This window comes from Limulus polyphemus, unplaced genomic scaffold (assembly GCF_000517525.1).
Source record: "Limulus polyphemus unplaced genomic scaffold, Limulus_polyphemus-2.1.2 Scaffold1269, whole genome shotgun sequence".
Taxonomy (NCBI): domain Eukaryota; kingdom Metazoa; phylum Arthropoda; class Merostomata; order Xiphosura; family Limulidae; genus Limulus; species Limulus polyphemus.
Genome location: NW_013666879.1, coordinates 18356 through 45152, shown reverse-complemented (window position 1 = coordinate 45152; position 26797 = coordinate 18356). Strand labels below are relative to the sequence as shown.

Below are 26797 nucleotides of genomic sequence, written 5' to 3'. Positions count from 1 at the left end.
ACACCTTCCGTTGGTGAGGTGTTGTTGCGGCCCTATTCTCCACTGGGAGTTTACAGGAATATATATATATATACACTTTTTGTTCTTTATCAAGCATACCTCATTAAGTCAACTGAAAAAAAGATGAAATTATGTAATAAACTTCAATATGAATACATGCAAGTCTAATTCACTTACTTCCTAACATACAAGTAACTTGAAAAACAAGAAATTCTATTTAATTCAGATTTATTAATTTAACACTGTATGTGTAATAGTTAACCATAAAGCTGAATAACCCTTAAAATAGCATGCAGAAAAAATAAAGCTGTTTCTTATTTCGATGGTTAGTATGGTGCTGTTACTGGGTGTTATTATAGGTGTCATAATTGTTCCAATATCAACTTTATTACAATTAAACCAGTGGATAAAAATAGTTCCTCCCCAAAATATGATAAACAGTGTAAATTCAGTAATATAGCATTTTCAGTAATTACAGGGGGGTAAATAAACATGTTTGTATTAACTGTTTTTCTTGCAGTTTAGGTTTCAGCTTGGCCACTATTTAGGTAGAATATTTGCCACCCAGATAGTGTAAGTGTTTTTTTCTCAAGGTACTCTCCCCATAGCAAATTCTTCAGTATTGGATCTACAGACCCCCAGATGTTTTTCTGTCACCTCTCGTGAAGTACTCTCCATATACCTCATACATCATGAGCAGGGAGAAAGGAATTATTTAATTTCCAAGCACACCAAGTCTTCTCTCCAAAAATCTCTACTGTGACAACTGCTGCTTCTGATACATTATAGTAATACTTAAGAGTTAATGAAATAAAATATTAGAATTTTTCTGTCAGCCTACAACCACATAGCCACCTTAGCTATAAATTAATAAAATTCTGTTTACGTACTTCAAATTTCAATATTGTAAAACCATTAAATACATAATATTGTAAATTGTGATAAGAAAACTGTAAACATTTTCTCTAATGAATACATGATACACAAAGAATCTACTATATACATGTATCTAGTCTCATTTAATCATGACAACTAGAAACTACCGGAGTCATTATTCAAACCTGAAGTTGATGTAAAAACTTTATCACACATTTAAATTTCTGACTGAACATGTCTGCATTTAGATACAAATAAAAACTCTACTCATTGCACCATACCAGCAAACATATGTTTGAAGAGGAAGCTAACAACTGATATTACTTTAACATTATAGCTAGAAAGCTTGCTACATGTACAATGTACATATAGTTATTTCAGTGTTAATATATGCATTAAGTCTTCATATGTTTTCTAGTTTTGATTCATTAGTAGTCAGATGCTTGAATGTATTTAAACCCTAAAACATAAAAGTTACTAAATTAATGTTGAAAGATTATGTTTACAGTCATAAATATCTTAGATAATGAGGAATGCCCATGCAATAATTTATCAATAACAGAAAATTAAATAATTCATTATAATTAGAACCATGGTCCTTTTAAATATGTGAATTGTATACTGCTGAAGGCAAAAAAGGTAATACAAATACTATACATATATTTTGCAACTGTTACACTGTGTGTGTGAATGTATATGACCCTGACTACATAAAGACAGATATCAACACAATGTAAATGCTTTAAATGTAGAACAAGCAAAACTACTGAAGCTATTATTCTTTTCTCTCTCAGAAGCACAGAAGACAGTGTTGAATTTATAAAGTCATGCATATATGCACATGAAAAAGCATGAACAATCAAGAATGGCACTTTATCCTTGACTAACTACAAATTAAAAGTAATAGAAAAAAAAGGGGTACATTTACATATGAAAGTATGTACATCTAGATGCCCATGCATATATGAAGCATACATTGCAAGTCATTGGAAAGATTTACTTGATTTGAGCTACATGTCACTTTGTTTCATTACTTTTCAAACTTTCATAAAACATATAGAATCTGGTACTTCATAGTATATAAAAGTGCATTACATAAACACATGATTTGTGAGTTTTATTTAAACAATCTGGGCAACTTTCAACCAAACAGTAGCAATGAAGTAACAGTGGTACAAAGAAACCATGAGAACACATTCTGATGTACCACTTTAAGTTCTTATTCTACATATGTATATTTCAAATGAATTTCCTTCAAAATAACTTTCAAAATCCTAGTCTTTATTCCTACTGGCAATATTTTAATTTATATTCATTACCTCATCACTTTCTTTAATAATAATAAAAAAAGACACATTATAAAGAATACTTTAACCTTAGTTTTTCAAAGTATCTATCTTTGCTGATATTCACTTTCTCTTTTCCAACCAGTTTTACTGTTAAAATTTTCTTGAGAGCTAGCCTCTGACTCCTAGCCATACTGAATTCCAAAATGTAAATGCACTTAGATAAGTTACAGAGAAAATACCTCTCTCACTTTAAATTATAACGTTATTGATCTCCATTTTTCTACAAATGAAAATTGGAATTAGTTATTATGAGCACCAAAATAGTAACAATTAGCCAAATATGAAATCAACAGAGGAAAAGAAAGATAAATGAAATACTGTAAATGTGAGGCTTAAATACTAAACTGCTGTTAAAATGATCATTAGTTCTTATAGTAGTCAGGCTGGAAGTGGCCTCTGAATCTAAAAGCCTATAATTCACATCCTAGAAATATATTTTAAGTAAATAAGTAAGGATGTACAAACAATCTTAGAGGTTGTAATCTACATGTCATGGAATATTTTTTTAAAGCCTTTTGAGGGGGGGGGGGGATTGGTAAGTTATAAGAGTTATGGTCAAATTTCACTATTTGATTAATATAGACCAAGAATTGGTAGCGGGTGATGTTGACTATCTCCCTTTCCTCTAGTCTATCAGTTCAAAATTGGAGGGATGATGTAATGCAAATAGCCCTTGTGGAGTTTTGTGAGAATATCTAAAAAGAACAAACTTACAGCAGTCCATAAAGAAGATGTCCATAAACAATAAAATTTACTCAGTATATCTAGATAAGTTGAAACTAAAATGTATTCTTGTCAGTACAAAGAACTTTGCTGATTTACCTTTTGCATGTAGGGGAACACTTGAGCAGCACATGAATAGATCAATGTAGGAAGGTAAAAGGCAATCTTATGATGTTATAGTACAAATTATTTTATAATATGTTAAATAAAAAGTTAAACAAAATTTATTGAGAGGTAAAAATATTTATGTTGTAAATATGAACGTTTTTAAAAAACTCTCATCTTATTATTTTACAAATGTACTAAGATTAACTTAATTATTCAAATAAAAGTGAATAATTTAAGCAATCAAATTCCAAAATAAAATCCATTTCACTCATACTTTCATATACATTACATTTTTAAGGAACAAAAACTTAATAATAGTTTAATTTTTTGTCATTTGAATGTTATGTGTGTGACCAGATTCAAATATTTACTAAATATTATATACATATGTACATATTTAAGAATTTTGTAATTTGTGACATAGGCCTACAGAGTACTAAACATGATTTTTTATGTATTCATACAAGGTGATTTGTCTCTGATGAATCTTATTACTATAGCTTAAACTAATTTGTTGTGTATGTACATTAGCTTTTCCTAACATAAGCAAAATGTTATGTACAGTATCAAGTAAAGCTATATGATACTTTAAGTAAGCACAATATTATTAAAGAACTAGCAGTCTTAGTTATCATAACTACAGTAACTGTATACAGCAACCGCAAATACCATCTCAATTAATTTATAAGTTCCATTAATCAACTAGTTCTACTCTTAAACACTGTAAGTGTGTCCACCGATACATTTGTATGTAAAATATGTAATAATTTGGATCGAGACATACAAAAGTGAGCATGTATCCTTTGGATGCATAAAAATTAATCATTTTTCCATATATTTTCAGAGGAGATTAGTTCAAAATGTAAAAATGATGTATTACTATCACACATTAAAAAAAAACAAATTGTTGAACTTTCTGGCCCAATGGCAAATGGCTTTTAATTACAATAAATGTAGGGTAATGAAAGTAAGATATATTAATGTGAATTATAAATAAACAAACAGATGGGCAGCTGTTTCTGCTGGTAATTAGTAATTGTAGTATTCATACCTCATTTAAAAAATATTTAGAAAAAGTGAACATTTTCTGAAACACGATTTTTTTTATGGGAAGTACTGCATGGGGAAAGTGTTTGGATTGTGTTCTTTAGTCATATGCAACTCACTGCATCAAAATGATCCAATGCACAGAGCTCAAAATTTTCATAAATTTTACTGATATAAACTGTAATGTTTTTATATATTAAAAGTGCTGCCTGGTATTGAAAAAAATGTTTTTTTTACAAACTCCAGTTTCTCAGTACTACATTTAAAAATTACACCAATAAAGATATGATCAAACCTTCACGTACAGTCTTAGTAAAAATCGTGTTCTTTTATTTAAAATTGTGTTCTATTATAAAGAAATGTTTGTTGCAATCTTGAATACCCAAAGTGTGAAATTCTTTATGAATTTTTTGTTTATGGTGTCATTTACTAGATGGTGTAGAAGTTTTAATTACATACATAGATACTTACATACATGCTATGTCCATTAATGTAAGATAATTTTGATGGGAATAACTTTAAGAGTATTTATTGAAGGAAAGGATCTTGGTATTCTGGTTGATCAGTCTCTAAAGCCATCCAAGCATTGTGCCTGTTGCTAGTGGCAGGGTAAATAGTGTTTTAGGTTGTATCTACAGAGATATTGAATACAAGTCTAAAGAGGTTATAATTTCATTGTATAGGTCATCGGTTACACCACATCTGAAATATTGTGTACAGTCTTGGGCTCCTTACCTTAGAATGTACATTAAATTGTTTGAAAGGGTTGAGAGGATGGCTACTATTATACCTGGGAAAGGAAGGTTGTCATAAGAACACTGAAATTGTTTTCTCTTGAAAAAAGCAGAGTTAGGATCTAATTGACTGTTTAAGACTGTCAATAGAATCGATAATGTTGATGAATCTTTTTTTTCACATTTAATGATGAGAATGATAAACTTAGGGGCAGAAATATAAATTTTGGCAGGGTACAAGTATATTCACCTAATACAGTTTAATTTTTCTAACATGTTTATTAGGCTTTGGAATAGGTTGCCTTCAGATGTGGTAGGTACATGATTATCTGTATTAATGTTATCAATATTGTGAATTTTATTCAGAATGCCAAGAAAACATATTGGTTCAAAAATTCAATTAAAAATGAAAAATATCAAAACCTATAACCAAGAACTTTCGAAAGGTAGACCTTTTTCATCAGAGGAATTAGAACAAATCACCAGAATTCCCAATTTTATGTGGGCTCTCTCAATTTATGAACGATAATGATTCTGGAACCATAAAAAAAAATTGTGGCATCCTGAATATTCATTATTATAAACAATGATCTCAAATTTGATTGTTTAAATTACACAGTAACACAACCTGAGAAAATATCTTGCAACAACTCAGTAATTTTGTCAGTATATGTTGATTGCTGTCCTTTATCAATCAACTTGTAAAAAAAAAAAAATTCTGAGTTTATTCTGGCAAGAAGAAATGTTTCCCAGACAGGTGACTATTCTGTTTTCCCATGTGCTTACACACAATGAGGTATTTTATAACAATTTGCAGAAATTTTGTTTTGGTTATATCAAATGTGTAACACACACACACATGTATACATATTGGTTTTATTTATATCCAAGGGCACTACTGGATAAATTACAAATGCATATATCTTATGATTTCCACAGATCAACCCATCTTGATGAAAATGTGCAGAATTGGCAATTTATTTATGTTATTTAAAAAACAATTCATTCTGTTCCTTGTAGAAAAAACACATTTTCACTTAATATAAAAATTTACTGGTTTCCTTTTAAAACTATATGTTAATATTCAGTACTTTTCTGTCTTTGAAATCCTAGCTTCAAATTAAATAGTTCAGGCTTGTATGGTAAGCTATCTATAAGCAGTCCATTTCTTTTGCAAATCCTTACAACACTTCTCAGGATTAACTCTATAATTTTAAAAAAAGCAAGTGCTGCTAGTATCTGAAATGTATTTGAAGTGTTAAATGTGTGCTCACAAAATTACAGATCAGGTCAAAATATTGTGTAAAATTGTATATTACATCTTTTAATTTCATTTTTCATTACTGAAAATAAATCGTGAAGAATGCCCTTACATTTCACAAGAGGCCAAAGCTTGTCCTTTATCCTGCTGATCTCTATGAAGACACTTGTGTTAGTTTCAAAGATTGTGGCATAGTTGAAATGACAAAATAAACATGAAATTCTGCAGAATTTATGAAATTAAAAAGTAAGTGCAACATTTACCACAGAATTTTATTGTCACTGCTTATGGTCTGCATGTCTATGTAAATGTATGCTTCCTGAATCTCTATCAGCTCCTTCGATACTTATGATGAATTTCCAAACATTTTACCCAAATTTACATTAAATTTGAACATGTAAGCCCTAAAACTAAAAATTGAGGATGATACTAAGAACACATTATTTCTTTGCTTGTCCAGGCAGATACTCTTAATCTTAGCTTGTTTCATATAAACTTTCAAAGGTTTAAAAATGAACCTGGTACTCAATACTTTTACCCACCTATTATCAATGTTTTATGACCAATCATGTAGTTAGGGTTTTACCATATCGATAGATTCCAGATGTACAAGGCGTCCAAGAAGTCTGGCCCCATAGGGAAAATAAGACATAATATTCTTAAAGTTAAACAAACACATTCCTAATGTCAGTTGCACATATTTCAGGAAAGAAAATACCTTGATGGCACAGTATACCAAGAATTGATATGTGTATGGCTGTTAACGGCATGCAATTTGAATAATAAATAAATTAAGAGTACATGGTGTATTTTTCCCTAAGGGTCCAGACTTCTGGGAGAGCCTGTATTATGTGCTCCCAAATAACTGTGACTAATACATAATAGTCTGCAGAAAAAAAAATTAATATTCAAGGAATTTGTTTTATATGTTGTTCCATACTAAAAATTATTATAAAACATTAAACTATTTATGTGTCACAAAACGTATTACAAAATACTAAACTGAGTTTTTAAATATCCTCGTTATAAGATCAAATAGCATTAAAAAAGAGCAGATATACAGTAATAGTAATTAAATTATCTGAAATAATTTAATTTTCACCTCAAATAAATACTTGATTAATTCCATGCTACCTTAGACCCAATGGTTCCTTCCAACTGATTTGAAATTGAAAGCCCCAGACAAAGATTCTTCATCATTAGGTTTTAAAAAAACAGTATTGTGCAAAAAAATATATAAATATACAATCCAGGGAAAACATAACGTAGAGAATTCTTGGTTAATAATATGACAGCTATACATCTTCTCAATGAACTGCAAAATCTTGTTAACTATAATAACTTGTATAAAGTTTTGACTTTATTTTATTATTAATTAGAACTGGGAGTTAGCAGGGGGAAAAATTTAAAAGGATCATAGAAAACCACAAGTATTAGCAACAAACAACCCAGCTTTTTTCCCTATGTTAAAAATTTAAATAAGACATTTTCATTCATATATTTGCAAGTATTTTAAATGTAAAGTAAGTTAAAATGCACAAGCTTTGATAATTATATGTAAATTAATATTAAAGCACCATTATAGTGTACCAAGGACTTTTTTATGTTCTGATTTTAGTTCATTCAGATGCTTTTCACCGTAATTTATACTTCACATTCAAGTTTTATTAATGCTGAAGGACACTAAACCAAGCCATCTATGGTCATGATGAGTTCAATGGTTCGTCTTTCCCTACATGTACAGCACATGCAGATGACTTGGGTATGTGTATGCTGCAGAGGGTCTCAACTCTTTGATTTGATTCCTAAGCTATGCTGTTCACATTCTGAGTTTACCTATCTATTATTGTTTGTTTATTATTCAGTCCAAAATGCAGATAAATGGTTAGGTAAATTAGGAGCTATAGTAAAAAATGTTCAAGTTTACGTCTCTGGACTATATTGCCACTGCTATTTATTTATTTTTGTGCTGTCTATACAGTGATGTGGAAACTTTTTTATGAAGACTCCTTTTCTAAAAGTGTTTTGTTGCCCCCCCCCCCCTTGCATCTCATATAACCTGTTTGAGTATATACTATACATGTCATTTTTTAATAGTAGTCATATTTATATGGTAATTTTTAAAACTTATTTACTTCATATCTGTATTTTCAGATATAAGTTATATGCTCCAATAGTCATAGCTCCATCCCTCTCTCCCAATTATTATCTGTGTCCACCCTTGGGGTCTTACCTTACAGTTTGCACACCACAGGTCTAATAAGGTAAAATAATAATCTGGTAGATCAGCTTACAACTAATTCTAATGCATTTTGTTGTTGTTGTATTTTGCTTTTATCTGCCTAGCAAGTCTCAAAGGGAAGTTTTAGATAGCATCTAGAAGTGCAATTACTTAATATTAAAAGAAAAATATATATATCAGAAGATTAAAATGATTAATCAAACTACCTGCAGTGTTACTACAAAAAGCAGATTTAAACTCAATAACAAATGACCACTTTTATGCATCTGGTTATTCAGGTAATTAAGATGTCAACAAATTAGGTATGTCTAACATTACAGAAAACTATTTTTATTATCACTCTTAAACAAAAAAGGGTATTAAAACGACAACATACAGTGTTTCACTCAGTTATTCTTTTAGCATCCAATGCTAAAAATATATGAAAATTTTTCAGAAATAAAAAAAGAAACTTGAAAGAGTTCCAAGAAAACATGTTAACTATATGTACGTGTATAAAAAGAACGAATTATATTATATTATATATAATTATATTGATTATACATAAATTAATATTTATGTCTGTTTTTATAATTCAGTAGAGAATCACTTCCATAAACAGAATTTTACATTACACATTAACCAGGTATTGTATTTGTGTGACTGTAAACTAAAAAATAATCACCTGAAGTTATATCTAATTACAAGTACATGCATATCCACTTCCATTCAAATGTTCCATATTTTACTTTACAGCATCTGCTGCAATTTATGTCAAACATTATGTGTAAACTGTCACACAGTATACATGGGATGTCACATATACACGTAAGTGCTCGACTATATAAAATGTGCAAAGTAACATACCCTTTACCAGACAGCAGGAATATTTTTGAGGGGATTCAATCCTGCCCTCCATAGTAATTTTTTACTGTTTGTGACAGTTCTCTGCTATTTGCTAAACCCTTACTAGTAACTTTCATATTTGTATGCCATCTTTCCATGGCTTGTTCATTTGAAATGTTCATTAAAATGTTGACAACCAATGGCTATAGATTTCTCTAGACCAATCGCGATATGAGGGTCTTATCAATTGTTCTAGAATCCACGAGAAACATACCGCTAATATATAAAAGATTAACAAGCTACAGGACAAACAGTTTTTGTTTGTGCATGCACTTTGACATCATTTTTTTTTTCCAATATTATTTAATCATTGCTATGGCAACAAGCAATTATGTTATGTTTGTGGTAAATTTGTTGTAAAGAAACAAAGTAAAACATTACATAATTCATCAAACAAGCATATTATGCATATTTTGGAATATAACTTGGGGATCAAGACAAAACATGGGCTCTGCACAAAGTCTGCACAATTTGTGTCGAAGAGTTTAGATAATTGACTTAAAAGTAAGAAAAAGTCTTTTGGAATTCCAATGGTTTGGCACGAACCTAGAAACCACATAGATGACTGCTATTTTTGCTCATATAATGTGCAAGGTTACAACACTCGAAATAAAAAGGAAATTTCTTATCCAAACCTTCAATCTGCTATAAGATCTGTTGCTCATGGACCCGATATACCTGTACCTATTCCACCAGAGACTATTGATACAGTTTCATCTAATTCTGAATCTGATTTCACTAGAAATGATGATACGGATTGTTTTCAACCTGAAATGTCTGGAAAGGTTTCATCAAGACAACAGAGAAATGGAGAGGACGTTTCAGGGGAGGTGGAATATCAGTATAACGACTGATTACTACTGGTCATTGAAACAAGATGCCCCAGACGCAATACATAAAAGAAAGACCACAACACATAGTTCTGAGGCTAAAAGACAGATTTTACAAAAAAATAAGGATGAATGATGATGCATATTTGTTTGACATCAATGTTCTTCCCTTTTCTTCAGCTTGTTTGTATTTTTGTTAATAAACATAATAATGAAAAATTTTCATGTGGTAAACGAAATAATAAATTGATCAAAGTAAGTTTTATTTTCTTCCCGATTTGTAAAAAATCCTTATGTGATAGAAAAAAAAAATTAATATTATTTTTAAGGTCTGTGTAGCCGAATTATGGAAAATCTAAAACCAAAACAACTTTTATGAAGTTTAAATTTGCAGGTCTGTGTTATCAACTGCCTAAGAAACAAGTAGCTTTATATTTTATTTGTTATTTTTTGTACTGTAACATCGTAGGTAAGTAATCAAAGTATCAGGTCATCAAGAAATTAATGTCACTTTTTTTTTGCATACATTTTCCCATTAAGATGGTGTTGCAGTGAATGAAAAAGATGGTAATCTGATGGTGCCATATCTGGAGAATAATCTTGTGTTGCGTCAAACGTGCCACATGTGGACATGCATTGTTGTGGAGAAGAACAACACCTTTCCAACTGGTGAATGAAGAGCATTTCTGATGAAGAGCTTGATTTAAACATTCCACTTGCTGACTATACATCTCTGCATTGACAGTTTGCTGTGGATTGAAGTGTTTGAAATGAATTACTCCTTTGATTTCCCACCAAATGCAAAGCATCACTTTCTGCAGATGGATGGGATGGATAAGGACTTCTCTAACATGAATAGTCAACCCACATGAGCAACATGAGATGTTTGTTGGGAGGGAGCTAAAAACAGCCAGTCATCCATATAATGGTGAAACTGTTGACCATGGAAATGAAGAAGATGGACAAAGGTCATGACAACAGAATATGTAAGATACAGAAGACAGAAAAAATTATTGACAAAATAAAGGTCACATCTAGATATCAAGGAAATAGGATGTGAAGGTAAGCACCCATGACCTCTACCATTGTCATTCAAACACTTTGAGTAAATGCCTACCTAAGAGTGAGGAAAGACAAGCGAGGAAACAGTAAGCAATAATGATATTAACTCTTTTACTACAGGATCACTTCCAGAGAACAACCTCATAACTATTTTATGCTTGTTACAGTTTTCATACTACAGCTTTTGATATAGTATTTTTGCTGATTATCAGTAAACATTACAAGGCTTTTGTACACAAAATATCAGATTTTTTAAAGAAATTATTTACTCGTGTATGTTTCTTTACTAATGTTGACTGTCCAGCATACAGAGTAATTTTGATTTTAAGCTTAAAAATACCTTTATGCATTAGAAAAATCCCAATTTAACATACGAAATTTACAACCTCCTAAAACTTCCAGATAAAAAAATACTGTTTTTCGAACAACATTTTCATTTTCCCCTTCCTTCCGAGATTTGAGATAAAAGAAATAGATATAAACTACACTTTTTTTTTTGTTCTAGAATGACTTCAAATTATAACAAGAAACCACAAATGTTTAGTCCAAATAGCGTAAATCTCATAACATTATACATCCATATAAACATATATATACTGAATATTTTTATTTTATTGACCTATCAGCCATGTGTCACTAAAATTATGAAAGCTGAAGTGACACATTACATCTGCACTCATGTTACCACATCCAATAGTATAAAACTGGCCTTTGCAAAGTAACCTGTATTGGCTTTGTTCCACTGGACCAGTATTTTGTAAAATACAGTCACATTTTGGTTATAACACACTACATACCTATATATATTATTATTATTATTATTATTATTATTATTTACAAGTAGGTTCATAAATTTTAGTTATTTTTCTTAAAATACAGAACAGTAAGTAAAGAAATATGGAAAACAATTATCTCTACTACTTATGATTGTAAAGAAGTTTGTACTCGCCATATACCTGGCATGCTAAGCCTTGCCAAATTTTGCACATAAAGGATGTAAAACAAAATAACTTTTTTTGGTTTTAAATATGCATTTTGAAATAACAAAGAATTATAAATTACTCTACTGATATCAGAGAATTTCACTGCAATTTATCAGGCTTACTAACTAAACTGTATTTGGGTCTAAAACAACATTTTCATTTTCCCGTTGCTTCCGAGATTTGAGATAAAAGAAGTAATCTTGGGAGCTTTCCATCTTCAAGAGCCTAAGAAAACCATGTGGGGGAAATTCTGAGCTTTTTATTGGTTATGAAGCCATGACAGAACAAAGAAAGTATTTCTAACAATAGAAGAGGTGGGCAGGGCCACTGTGTTTGATTCACTAAATATAGTATATTTTAGCAAATATGAAAGATAGGAGGTTTTCATTTGATATCCTAGCTTGTCAATATCGGTAATTTGAGTTTTTAATTCATCAGAAACTATAGACTTTGTATTTGGACATCACAAACATCTAATTTGAACCTAAGCTGCATTCAGCATACCACGTGGTACACAAAGATCAATATTTAGGTGTTTTTTTTTTATAATTAGTTTTAAATTAAGAAATTAACTAATGTATAACACTAAAATTTTAATTATAATCTATGATTTGGTACCAAACTTATTGACATACATTCATAAAATAGTAGTTCAATAAAATTTTGATTTTAAGTCTACAAACGTGATGACATGCTCTTTGACCCCTGACCATTGGAAGATCTGTAGCGAGAGCGTTAATCGTCGTACACTACTGATTTGAAAATTAGTACACCTGAACAGGTACATCTCATCACAAGCAAGGAAAATATATAAATAAAAGCCATAACACTCACAGATGAACTCATGAGGAAAGGATGGTGACTGGAGGTAGACGATATCTGGCCAAAAAGGAAACTGCCAGACAAAGAAAGTAACGTGACAAAAATGTATGAGGAGTAATCCTCATGCTGGCCTGGACATTCTTCTCCAAAGAATGATGAAGATGAGCAGCCAATAACATAGTAAGGAGACACAGAAAGGCAACAGGAGTAAGGAGGAATAGAATACTTAAAATTTTTCTGAAATAAACAGGCAGAGTAATAGGAAAAATTCAAGGGAATGATTGCATTGTATAAACAGTCAAAAAACAGGAACCATTGAAGGAAACCATACAAGTAAAAAAACACCACAGATCCTTAACTGAACAAAAGAAATGACCAGTAGAAGTACAGGAATAGAATAAGAAAAACTAAGGGAAGTAAAAAGGAGGGAAGCAACAGTATCCTCAAGTGCAGCAGATAATATAGGAAGGAATGTACAAATGGGAAAAATGTGCTTGTGAAAAGTGCACAGAGGTATCAGGGTCCAAACCCTAAAGAGGTGAGGGGACAGTGAAACTAGTTGTTACATGACAACAAGAAAATATGACAAACACAGGTATGCAACTGCACGAGCCTCAGCTGTGTACACGAGATGCAGCAAACAGACCTCCGGACAGAACTAATGGGCAAAACACCCAAAGTAGATCCCAATAACAGTCAAAAGAGGAAGTACAAAACAACCTGTGGTAGGTGCATCAGGGAAGGGATTGAGTTGTAAGACGGTAGGGGGGGGGGAGGAGAGAAGAAACAGAACATACCTGTGCACAAAGGATGTGGCAAACAGACCCCAGGTCAGAACTGTTGGGCAAAATGCCCAAAATGAACCCCAATAACAGTCAAAATAGGAAGTACAAAACAATCTGTGAAGGAAATGAGTTGTAAGACACTGGAGACAAAGACGAAACAGAACTCCCAAAAACTGAGTGATGCATCTGCAGGCTGCTAATAAAACTGCATGGCAAAGAAGAGGGAGGAAATAAAAAAGCTGTCCAAATCCTCAACATCCTGTCCCAGCATGCCCAAGAAGAGGAGAAATGATTGATAGTCAGGAGATCCTTCAGCTTGCATGAAGGAAGTTATCTCCCAGTGCACAAGGGCTGAAATGTTCACAGCTAATAACATCACACCAAAAGCCATCAAGATAGCTTGTTGGTCACTGAAAAAGAGACTCCAGAGTTTGGGAGTCCAATATAGGGAATAAAGCTTGATGTTAAATTCAGGCATATAAGGCAAGAAGTAGAAGGCACACATGCACCAGAGCAAAGTTGATATAAATATTATTCAAAATGAACTTGAATATCTGGAGAGGGAGGATAAACATAAAAGTTAGAAACAGGGAATAAATTAAGAAGTGAAGGAGAAGAATCATACAAGTAAGGAGAGAGAAGAAGAAAGTAACATACCTGAGAAACTATGTCCTGAAATTAGGAAAAAAGGCCTCGGCAGATCCATGACAACATGGGTAGAAGATTTGGCAAGGGTAGGTGGTGGGAAAAAATGGTGAAAATCCCCTTTGTCACAAACAGGATACATAGAAGGACGTATATTAAGTTCAAAAGAAGGTCTAGGCCACGCAAAAGACTATTTCTCATTGCACAATAGCCACTGCTTCCTCAACAGACAAAAACAAACTCAAATCCATTTTAGTTGTTAATCTAGCATGAACAACATCTTGTTGTCTCACACCTGAAAAAGTGGAAGTTACCTTCATTTGTGAATTAATAATGTGGAAAGAAAGGGTCAGAAAATCTTCAAAGGCTGGAAAATGAAAGTATAAATTAAATATTTCCACAACTGTTAGTGTTTTTGTAGATACTTCCACAAAGAAAAAAATGCCAATTTCTCAAAAGCTCATGTGCAAAAAAAAAAAAAGACAAGTTTTTATACCCAAGTGCCACACTCCTATTGGTGGAGAGTTGTTGCTTGCTCAATTGCATGCACCAGTGCAGCAATATCACATGGAAACAAGGCTAGTGGCAAGTAAATAAGTTTGCATATAGAGGGCAGCACTGAATCAAGAAAGCTATATATACGAGAATAGGTTACATATGCTATTGTAATCTTAATATTTTCTATGACTAACTCATAAATACTTATTTTATATCAGCTTCTTAAGTGTACACTTATGAAAGACAAATGTTAATTACACATACAGATAAACACAACAATCCCAAAGAACTATAGTCAAACATCCCTAAACCATATCTCTTACTTCATCAACTTACTACTCTCTAAATTCTAATTAACTGTACTGTAGTAAAATGCCTAATAACATACACATATGGAGTTAGCATTTGCAATTATACACACAACACCATGATTATCTGTTAATCCACAATTTGTTCCACACTTATGAGTCCAACAGAAAGAAATTTAAATCTATCAAATCCTATAAATTATATTTACTTACATTAGTTAATGACTTTGGTTAAATGACAGAAATAAAAATATTCAAAAGTTAAAGGAACTGTCCTTATCCTACCTGAGAACAATCTTCAAAGAAACCAAACTGTAGTACCAAAACAGATAGATGTCATATCAAGTGAAAGGACACAGAATACTTCTTGCAAAAAAGGACTGATTAGTAGTAATAAATACTAATTATAATAACTTCATAAGTTCACCTAATTTACTTATTCATTCAGAGCTATAAATTACATTAAACAGCTGGTATTTCTTTTTCCTTGGGATTTTCATGACATAATTTCTTTGAACATTTTAGTGTTTGAAGCAATGATAGCTACTTCGGGGCAAGTTTTTTTTTTCTTCTCCTTCGCCATCTTTAGAAAGTCACTTAAGGTATATTTATTGTGTTGAAATCTTTACCAGTGTTAGCTCTAAGTGGAATTTTAGTGGTAGATGGTTTGCAATTAGCTGTCCTATTGTTGTTTTTAAGACACTTTAAAAAAAAATTCCAAACTGGACTTTTTTTTAGAAATATTTACGGCAGATATCAATTGCACATTGCACACTACAGCAAATACATTCTTGTTTCAACTGTTTATGTTTCACAATATTCTATTCAAAAATATTTGTGTACATTATTGGCTGTAACAATAAAAATGGTCATAACCTGCTGAAAATGTAATTTTTTCTTATACTGGTGTTAGGTCAATAGACTACCCCTATATTGTTGTACCCCTATTATTTCATACTTTTAAAACTTGTTTGATTATTAATTTTAATTGCAAAATCCTACATTTCATACAAGAAAGTTTTGTCCTAATTTATTTGCTACTTTTTTGTTTTCACAAAGATTTTTTTATGTTATGTTATGGATGTTTAATTATTTTCTCATTTAAACATGCAATAAATTTTAATGAGATATTTAGTTGTTAGACTCGTAATCTTTTCAGTTTCAGAATACAAGTACATTGCACACTTTTTTTTTAGTTCAGTTAATATTGTTATCTATCATATTAAAGACAATATTTGGGGACAAAAAAGATGGATTTATGGGGAATATTTGTCAGGCTTACTGTATCACTAGTCAGTCAATTTCAATTAACTTTTATCTCTTTCCACAAACAAGTAGGAAATCATCCTATTAGTGCATCATAGAAATCAAGACAAAGCTAAACCTGACATCTGGAACTAGAGTTATTCATTAATATTAGCAATGAACAACATAAGTATTTACTTGGATTGTTTTGCAACTTGTAAGCTGTATACACACACACAAAATTATATGATGTCTATTTGCACTGTTATCATAATTATTGTATTAGCCTATGATACAATATAGACAAAATGAAGATAAATAGTTAATGCTCCACTTTTACAATGATATATTATAAACCACTGAATTGTAGAGTTTTAAACAAGTCATATTTATGTAGTGTATATGAAGACAAATGTGTTACACATATATAATATTACTCACTGGGTGGTCAGCTTTATCTCTAGCTTGTATGCTACCATTAACATTATCAAATTTTAACAGTTATCACCAATAAAAACATGCAGTTTAATACACAATAGTATTTCTGTTAATTTTAACAAAATTTATTAAATAAATAAATCAGTGAATTTCTTTACTTTATTATACAAGCTTTCAGCCCTAATGGTAATACTAGAGATTATGGCATGTGGATTTTCATGAATAAGATACAAACTATTTTATTAATACAACATTCCAAAGTACAGGTATTTAATCAATAACAATAACATTGAAAGGTCTTCCAGTGTTCAACAATGGTTATATATTTACAAGGAAATTTTTAGATAATTATTAAAAATTAATATTTAAATTATAAACCACAGTACAAGTGAATAAATTCAAATAATTAAAAATCAAACTCCTGGTAAACTTTTGTAATAATTAATCACTTTTATAATAAAGAAAATAAAAAATAAAGCCAAAAAAAAATGATGGATAAATTTAGAAAAGAAAAAAAATCATCTTTTTAGGTTTAGATCAAAATTACATCTAATCAACTGGTTACTTCCTTAACAATCAGTAACCAGTAAGAATTCAAGGGGGGTAGCCATAGTTCTGATTAATGCACATTGATGGACTAAATTAATGTACACTATGACAAGCATTTCTGTAATTTTCCTTTACTTAGTGTTGCATTCCATGTCATAAATTTTCACCTTATTTATATCTATAAAGTTTTAATATGACATAAAAATTAAGGGCAGCAAGGAACCTACTGGTCCACTTAGGTTGTCCCATCTAGTAATTTAAAAAATATTAAGCCAGCCCTTAGTATTTTAATATTTATCAAGCCTTCACTCAAGCATCCTTAAATTAGCTGCATCCTTCACATCTGAAGGCAACCCCTTCTAAAGGCTAACCATAATGACAGAAAAATAAAACAGTTGTAGCTGAAGATTTCTCCTACCCCACAAAAATGTTATATTTGTCTCCTAATCCTATCATTCTCACTATTACGTACAAAAAAAAAGAGATTATCCATTCCTTAGGAATCTTAAACACCTCAATCAGAACCCCATTAACTCTACTTTTTTCAAGAGAAAACAATTTCGTGGATCTTACCTATTCTCATATGACAACTTTTCTACCCAAAGTAACATCTTAGTAATGTTCCTCTGAACCTTCTCCAACAATTCAATGCCCTTCCTAAGGTAACAAGCTCAAGATTGAACATAATAATCGAAATGGGTCTAACCAGTGAACTGTACAATGAAATCATAGACTCTTTAGACTTGTATCCAGTATTTCTGTAGATACAACCTAACATCCTATTTCATCTGCCAATAGCAAAAGCACACTGACTGCTTGGATGACTTAAGAGACTGATAAGCCAGAAAACCAAGACCCTTTCCTTCCATAACACTATTAAAATAATAGCCATCACAATTATACTTATAATTTAAATTATGATAACCCACATACACTACCCTGCATTTATTAAAACTACAAGCCATCTGTTTTTTATTTTCCCAACTCGCCAAATAATCTAAATCTTTTTGTGAAGTAGCATCTTTCTCTTCACAGACAGCAACAACCAAAAACTTAATAGCATCAGCAAATTGAAAGCAAAGTCTCGACCATTCCTTCACCTCAGTTTTTTTTTTTACACTTACAAAAGACTGTTCACTGAAGTATTTATTTAATAATTTTATTCCACAAAAGGATTTAAAAATTAACTAGTAAACTTCATCTTACAATCACTGAATTGAACTGAGTGTGTTTAATTTCATCATTCAAACACTTTGTAGCTCTCAGTGTAATTAGTCACCTGATAATCTTGATGATAGTAGAACATCTATTTGTAAATAAAATATTAACACACACACACATATAGGCCTACAAAGATATTACATTGCAGTTACTAACCAAATTATAAGCAAAATAGAATTAGACTTAAAATATAAAGTTATTTATACTGTTCACTTAGTTTGAATAATGAACATTATTTAACTTTTCACAAGACAGCAAAAACATAGAATTTAAAAATAAAATTCAAACACATGTCATAAGTAACACTAAAATTCTACAGTTAAACATTTAAGTACAGGTTGACTATCACTAATCCGGCATCATCGGGACCTGGAGGGTGCCGCATTAGCCATCTATTAGGTTAGAATACACCAAACCCACTAGCTAACCACCTCATCTTAAAATATCCCATAAAACAGTACAAGTTGATTAAGTTTTAATCAAAGAAAATATTGGAAAGAAAACTTTCAAGCGAGACTAAAGTATTTACCTAATAGCGCGTATCTTGCTTTACTGTATTTGAAATTGTTCTAGCCGAAATTAGTGCCGGATTACTGATTGCCAGACTAGTGATGGTCAACCTGTACAACCTTACTTCAAGTGAAACATTAACAATAATAGTAATACTGTTTATAAAATTAAACTTACTATAACTTTATTACAGATATGCAGACTTTAAAAACTTAAACACATTAATTAACACATGATAAAATAATAAATTATAGTCATTGCTTATATTATAAAACTTAAAAGTTTGAAAGGGAAAGCCACTGTACAGTTTTCTTTTAAATTTAAGATAATATTTAAGAACAGCAAGGTGCCCATTGATCCACTGAAGTTGACTTTTACAAATTTTAAAAAACGAATAAACAAAAATCAATTTTTAAAATACTCAACCCTGATCATTTAAATATTGACCAATCTTTCCTTTAAATTTACTGCATCCACCACAACCGTTTTCAACATTATATTTATGGCTTTAAATACTAAAAAAGTTAATGCATAGATATTATCAATCCCCTTAATTTTCAACACCTAAATCAGATCCCCTCTAACCCTATTTTGATTTTCTTCAAGGGAAAACAACTTCAGAGATCTTAACCTGTCATCATATTCCCAGATATCATTTTATTTTTAGTATCCCTCTTTTGAACTTTTTCCAATGCAAATATACTACTTAAGGTAACAAGCCCAAGACTGAACACAGAAGTCAATACTCCAACTGAGGCCTAACTTGTAACCTATATATATTACAACGAAATAATAAACTTTTTAAACTTATATTCTATATTTTTTTCTGTATATATAATCCATAATCCTATTTGCCCTACCACTATCAGTGACTTGAGTAAGCAGTACCAACAGCATACTAGTACTTGGATGGTTTAAATCTCAAGTTGAGAGACTGATCAACCATAACAAAACTTTTAAGTTTTAATTTTAGTAATTTAGCACAAAACTGTTTACTCTACGCTAAACTAAAGATAATTCATATCCAACCAAATTTCAAACAATTTCAAAACAAACATATTTAGCCTAGTAACTTAAACTTGTCCAAGGTAGCCTATACTACAGTATAATTCTTGTAGTATAAGTAATAGTACCACTACTTTTATTACTAATAAGGTCATATAGCTTAACTTTAAATAATGTACATCTAAAACTAAAATTACTGGGATAAGTTCAGCTAGATACTGAGAAAACTTACCATTTTCATTGCCATCTCCCTTCTTTGTGGTGGCAGCATTTCCCATGTTTCACTCAAAATGCAACAAACAGCAGTTTAGAAACACTCACAAAGCTTAAGTAATACAATCTCAAACAAACAAGGAATGTTTCAGAATTAACATTTATTTCCTAATTACAGCCAATACCCCTAGTGTAATCCACTTTGCCCTCGAGAAGAACTTAATAGTAATACTAATATTAGTATTAGTAATAAGTTGCTAAGTAGTAGTACTAGTACCCACGGCGAAGCTATAACTGAATTCTAGCAGTTATATTCATCCGCACACATATCAGACAGAGTCTAATTGAAATTTTGAATTCTAAGTAGGTCAAAACATCTGTAAATATCATTCAAGAAATGTGTTGTGCCTAATATAAGCCAATACTAATAATATCGATGTGCTGTCCTCTGACAGTACTATTTGCTACGTAGAAGAAGGAGACAACAGAACAAATGGCGAATGAACTATTATGGGATGTAGGTCGTGCGCTCGCGCTGTCGTGTTTCAGGCTACGTTCGCTTTCATGTTCGCAACAAGAAGAGCAATGTATCAGAAAACTCGTGATATCAGTTTTCATTCGTATCATATGAGATAATGTGAGACATCAAATCGTTCGCTATAATTAACTAGTTTTGTACAGAAAAAGTGGGAATCCTCAATAGCCGCGGCACTTGAAATTCTTTTAGGTAGGATTAGAGTAAACTAACCTATGAGACCTTTTTTACCCCATTTTATTAGCTATATTTTTGTGCACCAGCAATACCAAGCGGGGCGCGCGTATACCTGATTCGATTTTATTACTCATCAGGATTTTGAACAGCCTACCCTCAAATTGAAATTCTTTTTGACAGAATTAGAATAAGTTAATATATGAGACCTTGGGCGTGGTCAAGTACATCATTTCGAAAGGGTTTGACCTCCTAAGTCCAAAACTGTAACTAGATCTCAAATCGGTCAAGAGATGACTGAGCCATGAACTAAAGTTTTTACTTGAAAAACTCAGAGCCATTCTATGAGCCGCTATGCCGCGGATAAAAATTCACTCTGCATGCAAATTGGTTAAATTTGTTGCTCAATAGTTTTTAAAGACAATTTAAATATTTTTTCTTGTACCTGGAAATACAGTTCTCGTGATCGAATTTCCGATATACGTAATTTCAGTGCAATTATATATATTTAAAAACTTTATTCATATTTTGAAAATAGAATGAAAAAAGCGTTGCTTGTCAACCTCTTCATACGACTTTTGTACTCTATTTTGGCTGGATCTTTACATTAAAAAAAACAAAACCAAAAAAAAAAATGGCCCGGCATGGCCAGGTGGTTAGAACGTTCGACTCTCAATCTGAGGGTCGCAGGTTCGAATCCCCGTCACACCAAACATGCTCGCCCTTTCAGCCGTGGGGACGTTATAGTGTGACGGTCAATCCCACTAGTTCGCTCTAGTCTTACACTGCTAAATTAGGGACGGCTAGTGCAGATAGCCCTCGTGTAGCTTTGCGCGAAATTCAAAACAAACAAACATTTAAAAAAATTATATATTACAAAAAAAAAACAGCAAGAAAATAAACATTCAATACCAATATGTTACTGTAATTTAAAGAAGTTACGGCGAACAAGTTAAGAGATACATCGCTAAGTTAATTAGTAAACCCATGTATTTGTGGGTTATCTGTGCTCTTCCCACCACTGGTATCGAAACCCGGTTTCTAGCAGTATAAGTCCGCTGACATGCCGCTGTGCCAATAAGAGGCTTAACCCATGAAACTCCAAAGTAACTTATAGTATCATCTTTATCTGTTTATAAAATATAATTAAAATGTTGGTATACTTAGTTTTAGCAAAAAATAGTATTTACTTTTTCTCTTAATTAAATGCACCTCACCGATTTTATACGCATTTTTTAACATCCATTCGTGGTAAAGTTGATAGGCACAAAACTTTAAAATAAAAAATATGTCAAAATACCTTTAAAGGTTATTATGACATTTCAGGCAAACGATCTTTGTAATTATAAAAACTTACCGATTAAAATAAAGAATAATGCAATAATATGTCAGCCAAACTATAGCTGCTATATCAAATGCCGCCGAGCCCTTTCACTTCATACCAGAGCTCATTAGGTAGTCGCACTGTTCTAAAAGACAAACATTTTTTTATTTAATCGGTATTTTAGTTTTTAAAATTTTGTGTTTCCACCACCATATATTATTTCACTCTTAATTTATTAAACGGTCGTTGTTATCTGTATTTTTTGTTTGTAATTAAGCACAAAGCTACAAAATGGGCTATCCGTGTTCTGCCCACCTCGGGTATCGAAACCCGGTTTCTAGTGTTGTAAGTCCGCAGACATACTACCGTCCCATTGGGGGGGGGGGGCTGCTGTTATCTCCTTTAACCTTTAGAACACGTTGAATCAGGTCAAATTTAAACTGTAATTGCCTTGAAATGAATGTAACAATGCGGTGAAATTAAACATACTTGTAATTGTTACGCAGATTAAACATCGTTAAATGACAAAAACACCAATTACGAACATTGTAAGACTATACAGATACACACAAACAGGAACGTCGAGAGTCAGCAGAGCCCCGGGGTAAACATCCTCGCCGGGCCCCCTTTCTCACTCTCTTTTTTAACATTCTCAATAATTTATTAAAAAGAAGATCCTAAATTAGGACAGCAACGAGCTCATAAACCAGACAAAATCAAAGCAGCAGCCGTTTTTACCTCACAATATAAGCGTAAAAACGTTAATAAAGTAACAACAAATATCTATTAAATCTATAAAGTAACAAATACATATTAATTATTACTCAAATTATTATTTCAGTCGTTCTTAATGTATCAAGGGTCTATATCTAAAGAAAAGCCAAAAACTATGGTTTTTATCATTAAATGAAGATATAGCCTGAAGATGCTTTGCGGGCTTTACGGCATAACCAGGTATATGTGTGTCTGAGTATTGGGTGGGACAAAAGTTATCATGTAGTTACTTCATTTAGAACATAATTTAATTTCTTACTAGTAAACAAACAATAACAATTGTCTTCATAATCGTTTCTTTATCACCAACTGTGTCAACTGTATAGTACTAAATGTATATCAACTTTTGCCCCACCCTGTATACATACCAACACACATATAACACATATACATATATATATACGTATATACATATACGTATATATCATATTCTGTTAACGAGGATAACTCTTTGTGTGAATGGAAGGTTGTCGGGAATATTTTTAGAGCGGCACTTTCAATTTAATTGAAAGTTTCTCTTAAAGTATATACACAAGATATATCTTATGATTGTAATTCGTAACAGCTCTATAATTTTTCAGATCATTACTGCAACCGCATTGATAAACTTCTTGTATTAACTTTAGAAATTAGGGTTACAAAGATTATTGTTAGTTGTTCAAAATACAGTACATATTGTTACGTCTCCGTTCGTTAGTTAATTTTCCGTAGCTTCGTTCCGACACAGGTCCTTTCTTAAATAAAACTGGTTTATTCTTAATTTCAATAGTCGCGCTATAACAACGAACGTCTCACGTGCTCAACTTCAACAATACGTAGTTCAATTACACACTCTCTGACTGCAGTTCAATTACTCATTGTCTCCCCGCCGCTTCGTGGCTGGTCTGATGTATACAAGACTACACTATATCCAGAAAGATCACGAGATTTAAGGAAAAGACATAAAAGTTCGAGAATGACGTGGCGTGATACTAGTCACGTGACATCGATGTCGTAACAATATGTGTTGTAGGAATTAGAAAAAACTCAGAAAAAGAAGTTTAGCTTAAGTTCCAGTTTTAAAATGTAAAAAGTCAAAAACGAATATTGACCAGTTTCAGTCTCTTATTTACAACACGTCATGTCATAAAATGTTATAGACCTATGCTGTGTATATACGTTTTCACACTTTTAAAGCATACAATTGTAGAAGTGGTAGCCATTTCTAACCTTGAAAAGCAAAGGCACAATTAAGAAGTACGAGTAAACATCTTCCATGAATATTAACGTACTACTACTCTCTGTTGTCTATACACTACGCACCTTCCATCCAGTACATGGTTCAGTAAAACTATAAAGTAAAATTCACAACTTGTGGACAACGCGAATCTTTAGGAATTCTCTATAATAACTTAAATAAAATATTATGTTTTTTTTTCCTACGTCCTTACGTAAAGGTTTGCTTGTTTGAATTTAAACACAAAGCTATACAACGAACTACCTGTTCTTTGCCCACCACGGGTATTGAAACCCGGTTTCTAGCGTTATAAGCTCACAGACATAACGCTGTGCCCCTGGGGGCTACGTAATATATTATTATGTTTTAGGCATTTAATATTCTACTGAACTTTTAGTAATTGAATCTTTAAAATCAATCTAAGCAACTTTGTCGCACCAAGGTCTTTTATTCTTTCTTCTTACTACTTAATTTGCATACACACAACATATATATATATATATATATATATATATATATTTGTATCATCATGCGCACATGTTGATTGCATGATAAAACGGGAAGACTAGTACATTATTCCTACAACAATGTCCCTTGTCAAACGGATAATAAGAGCATTTAAATCAAAGAATAACATTTTTTTAAACAATAAACATATTGTATATGTATTTTGGTTAATGATAAATTGAAGTGGTTTAGAATTAGCATCAAAAACAAAACAAAAAGTGACTTAACGTCTGTGACCTTTTGATTTATAGAGTAACATGTCTTCCAAAACTGTGAAAAATTGCTAAGAGCCAGGATTGGTGCCTCAGCGCTTAAGAATTCTCGAATTGTTATGTTGAAAATTTTCTCACCTTAGCCGACCCAAACGATTTCACTCCACTACCAATTTTTAATATTGTTGTGTTCTACTGCCATCTATAGGCAACTATATGTAGCTAGAACTAGAATTAAAATAATTTTTCTTGATTTTTATATTATAATATGCGATGACGAAAACCAAAAACAATGGAAGACAAATAAGATTTTTCAACAAGTCACTATTGTTGCTAAAATATATTTTTAGAAGTATAACGTATCATAAAACAATAAATTAAATTTTGGAGAGCGTTCAATTTTTACTAAAGCCTTTATTAGGCTGAAAGCTCGTGATAGATAAACATTGTAATATATATGAAAAAAAAGGATTATTCATTATTTTTATATTTTAATCATAACATTTTCTTTGGTTTATCTTAATGTGAAAATAAGCGATCGTCAGTGGTCCATTTTCATAACACTATTAAGATTAAAATGTTTCAGTGCTCTTGTTTTTGTGACTCAAACATATACGTCGAAACTGGGGGCGTGGGGACATGCCTCCAATAATTTTAAATTGGGGCGAATATCATTGCCCCTCTACAATATTTTGCTGACAACAGTTTTTTTTATATTTAGTTGTTGTTGTTTTTTCTATGCAAGTTTACTACAGTTCTTTGGCAAATTCTAAACATTACACTGTTTGTAACTTTTTGTCTATCTGAATAATGTGTATACTGGTTATTATGTGAAACAATATTTGTACAATTTACAATTTTGCAGTATACAGCAAATAATGTAATTTTTATTTTTTATATTTTTGTATTTACAATAAAATACTTGCTGCGAAATGAAATTGTTGAATAATATTTAAAAGCATTTTTGTTGACTGTCAGACAATTTTTATTCAGTTACAAATGCCCCTGCCCCAATGTTTTGTACATTCCGACGTACCAATTCAATATCTGAAGTTATATTTTCTTTGGGGAATGACTTTTTCCTAAAATTTAATATGTTCCAAAAGACTACTTTCAGTATTTATGTATTCTAATTAATAAATTTAGTCAATTACTTTCCACATTCTCGTGAAAGAGTTCGGTATACATTTTGTACAATTGCTACTGTTGATCACACACACACAAAATCGAAGATGACTTGCTCTTTAAAAGGCTTTTAATATCATTGGTTTGTTATTAATTTTGCGCAAAATGACTCGAGGGCTATCTGCGCTAGCCGTCCCTAAGTTAACAGTGAAAGACAGCTAGTCATCACCGGCTACCGCCAAATCTTGGGCTACTCTTTTACCAACGAATAGTGGGATTGACCGTCACATTATAACACCACCATGGCTGAAAAAGCGAGCATGTTTTGGTGGGAGAGGGAATCGAACCCGTGCCCCGCAGCTTGCGAGTCGAGCGCTCTAACCATTTGGCTTTTAATATCAAAACCCCAAAATACAAAACTTTCTTTGTAATAATTACAAGTCTCTTTTAATTACGTTAATAATGTTAAACTAAGTTTCGAACTAAAGATAAGTAAAATCGTCCTAGTGACATTAAAAAAATATATATATATCTGTGTTAATAGCCTTAAAATATAACTCTTATATATATATATATATATATAATTAAACT

At 31.6% G+C, this 26797-nt stretch overlaps 1 protein-coding gene across 9 annotated transcripts in view; it reads right to left on the bottom strand.

Annotated features, from left to right (window-relative positions):
- Positions 1–26797, bottom strand: part of LOC106462862 (cAMP-dependent protein kinase catalytic subunit) — a 73819-nt gene that overhangs the window by 34573 nt on the left and 12449 nt on the right. The window contains exon 1 of one of the 9 annotated variants that reach the window (XM_022390254.1): positions 20359–21059. The exons of 5 other annotated variants lie outside the window; for them this stretch is intronic. In XM_022390254.1, coding sequence (XP_022245962.1) covers positions 20359–20404 — 46 coding nt within the window. In that variant the 5' untranslated portion in view covers positions 20405–21059. Of the gene's footprint in view, positions 1–19981; positions 20034–20358; positions 21060–26797 lie in introns of those variants that run through there. 3 more of the 9 variants (XM_022390258.1, XM_013922827.2, XM_022390256.1) reach the window with 3 other exon arrangements.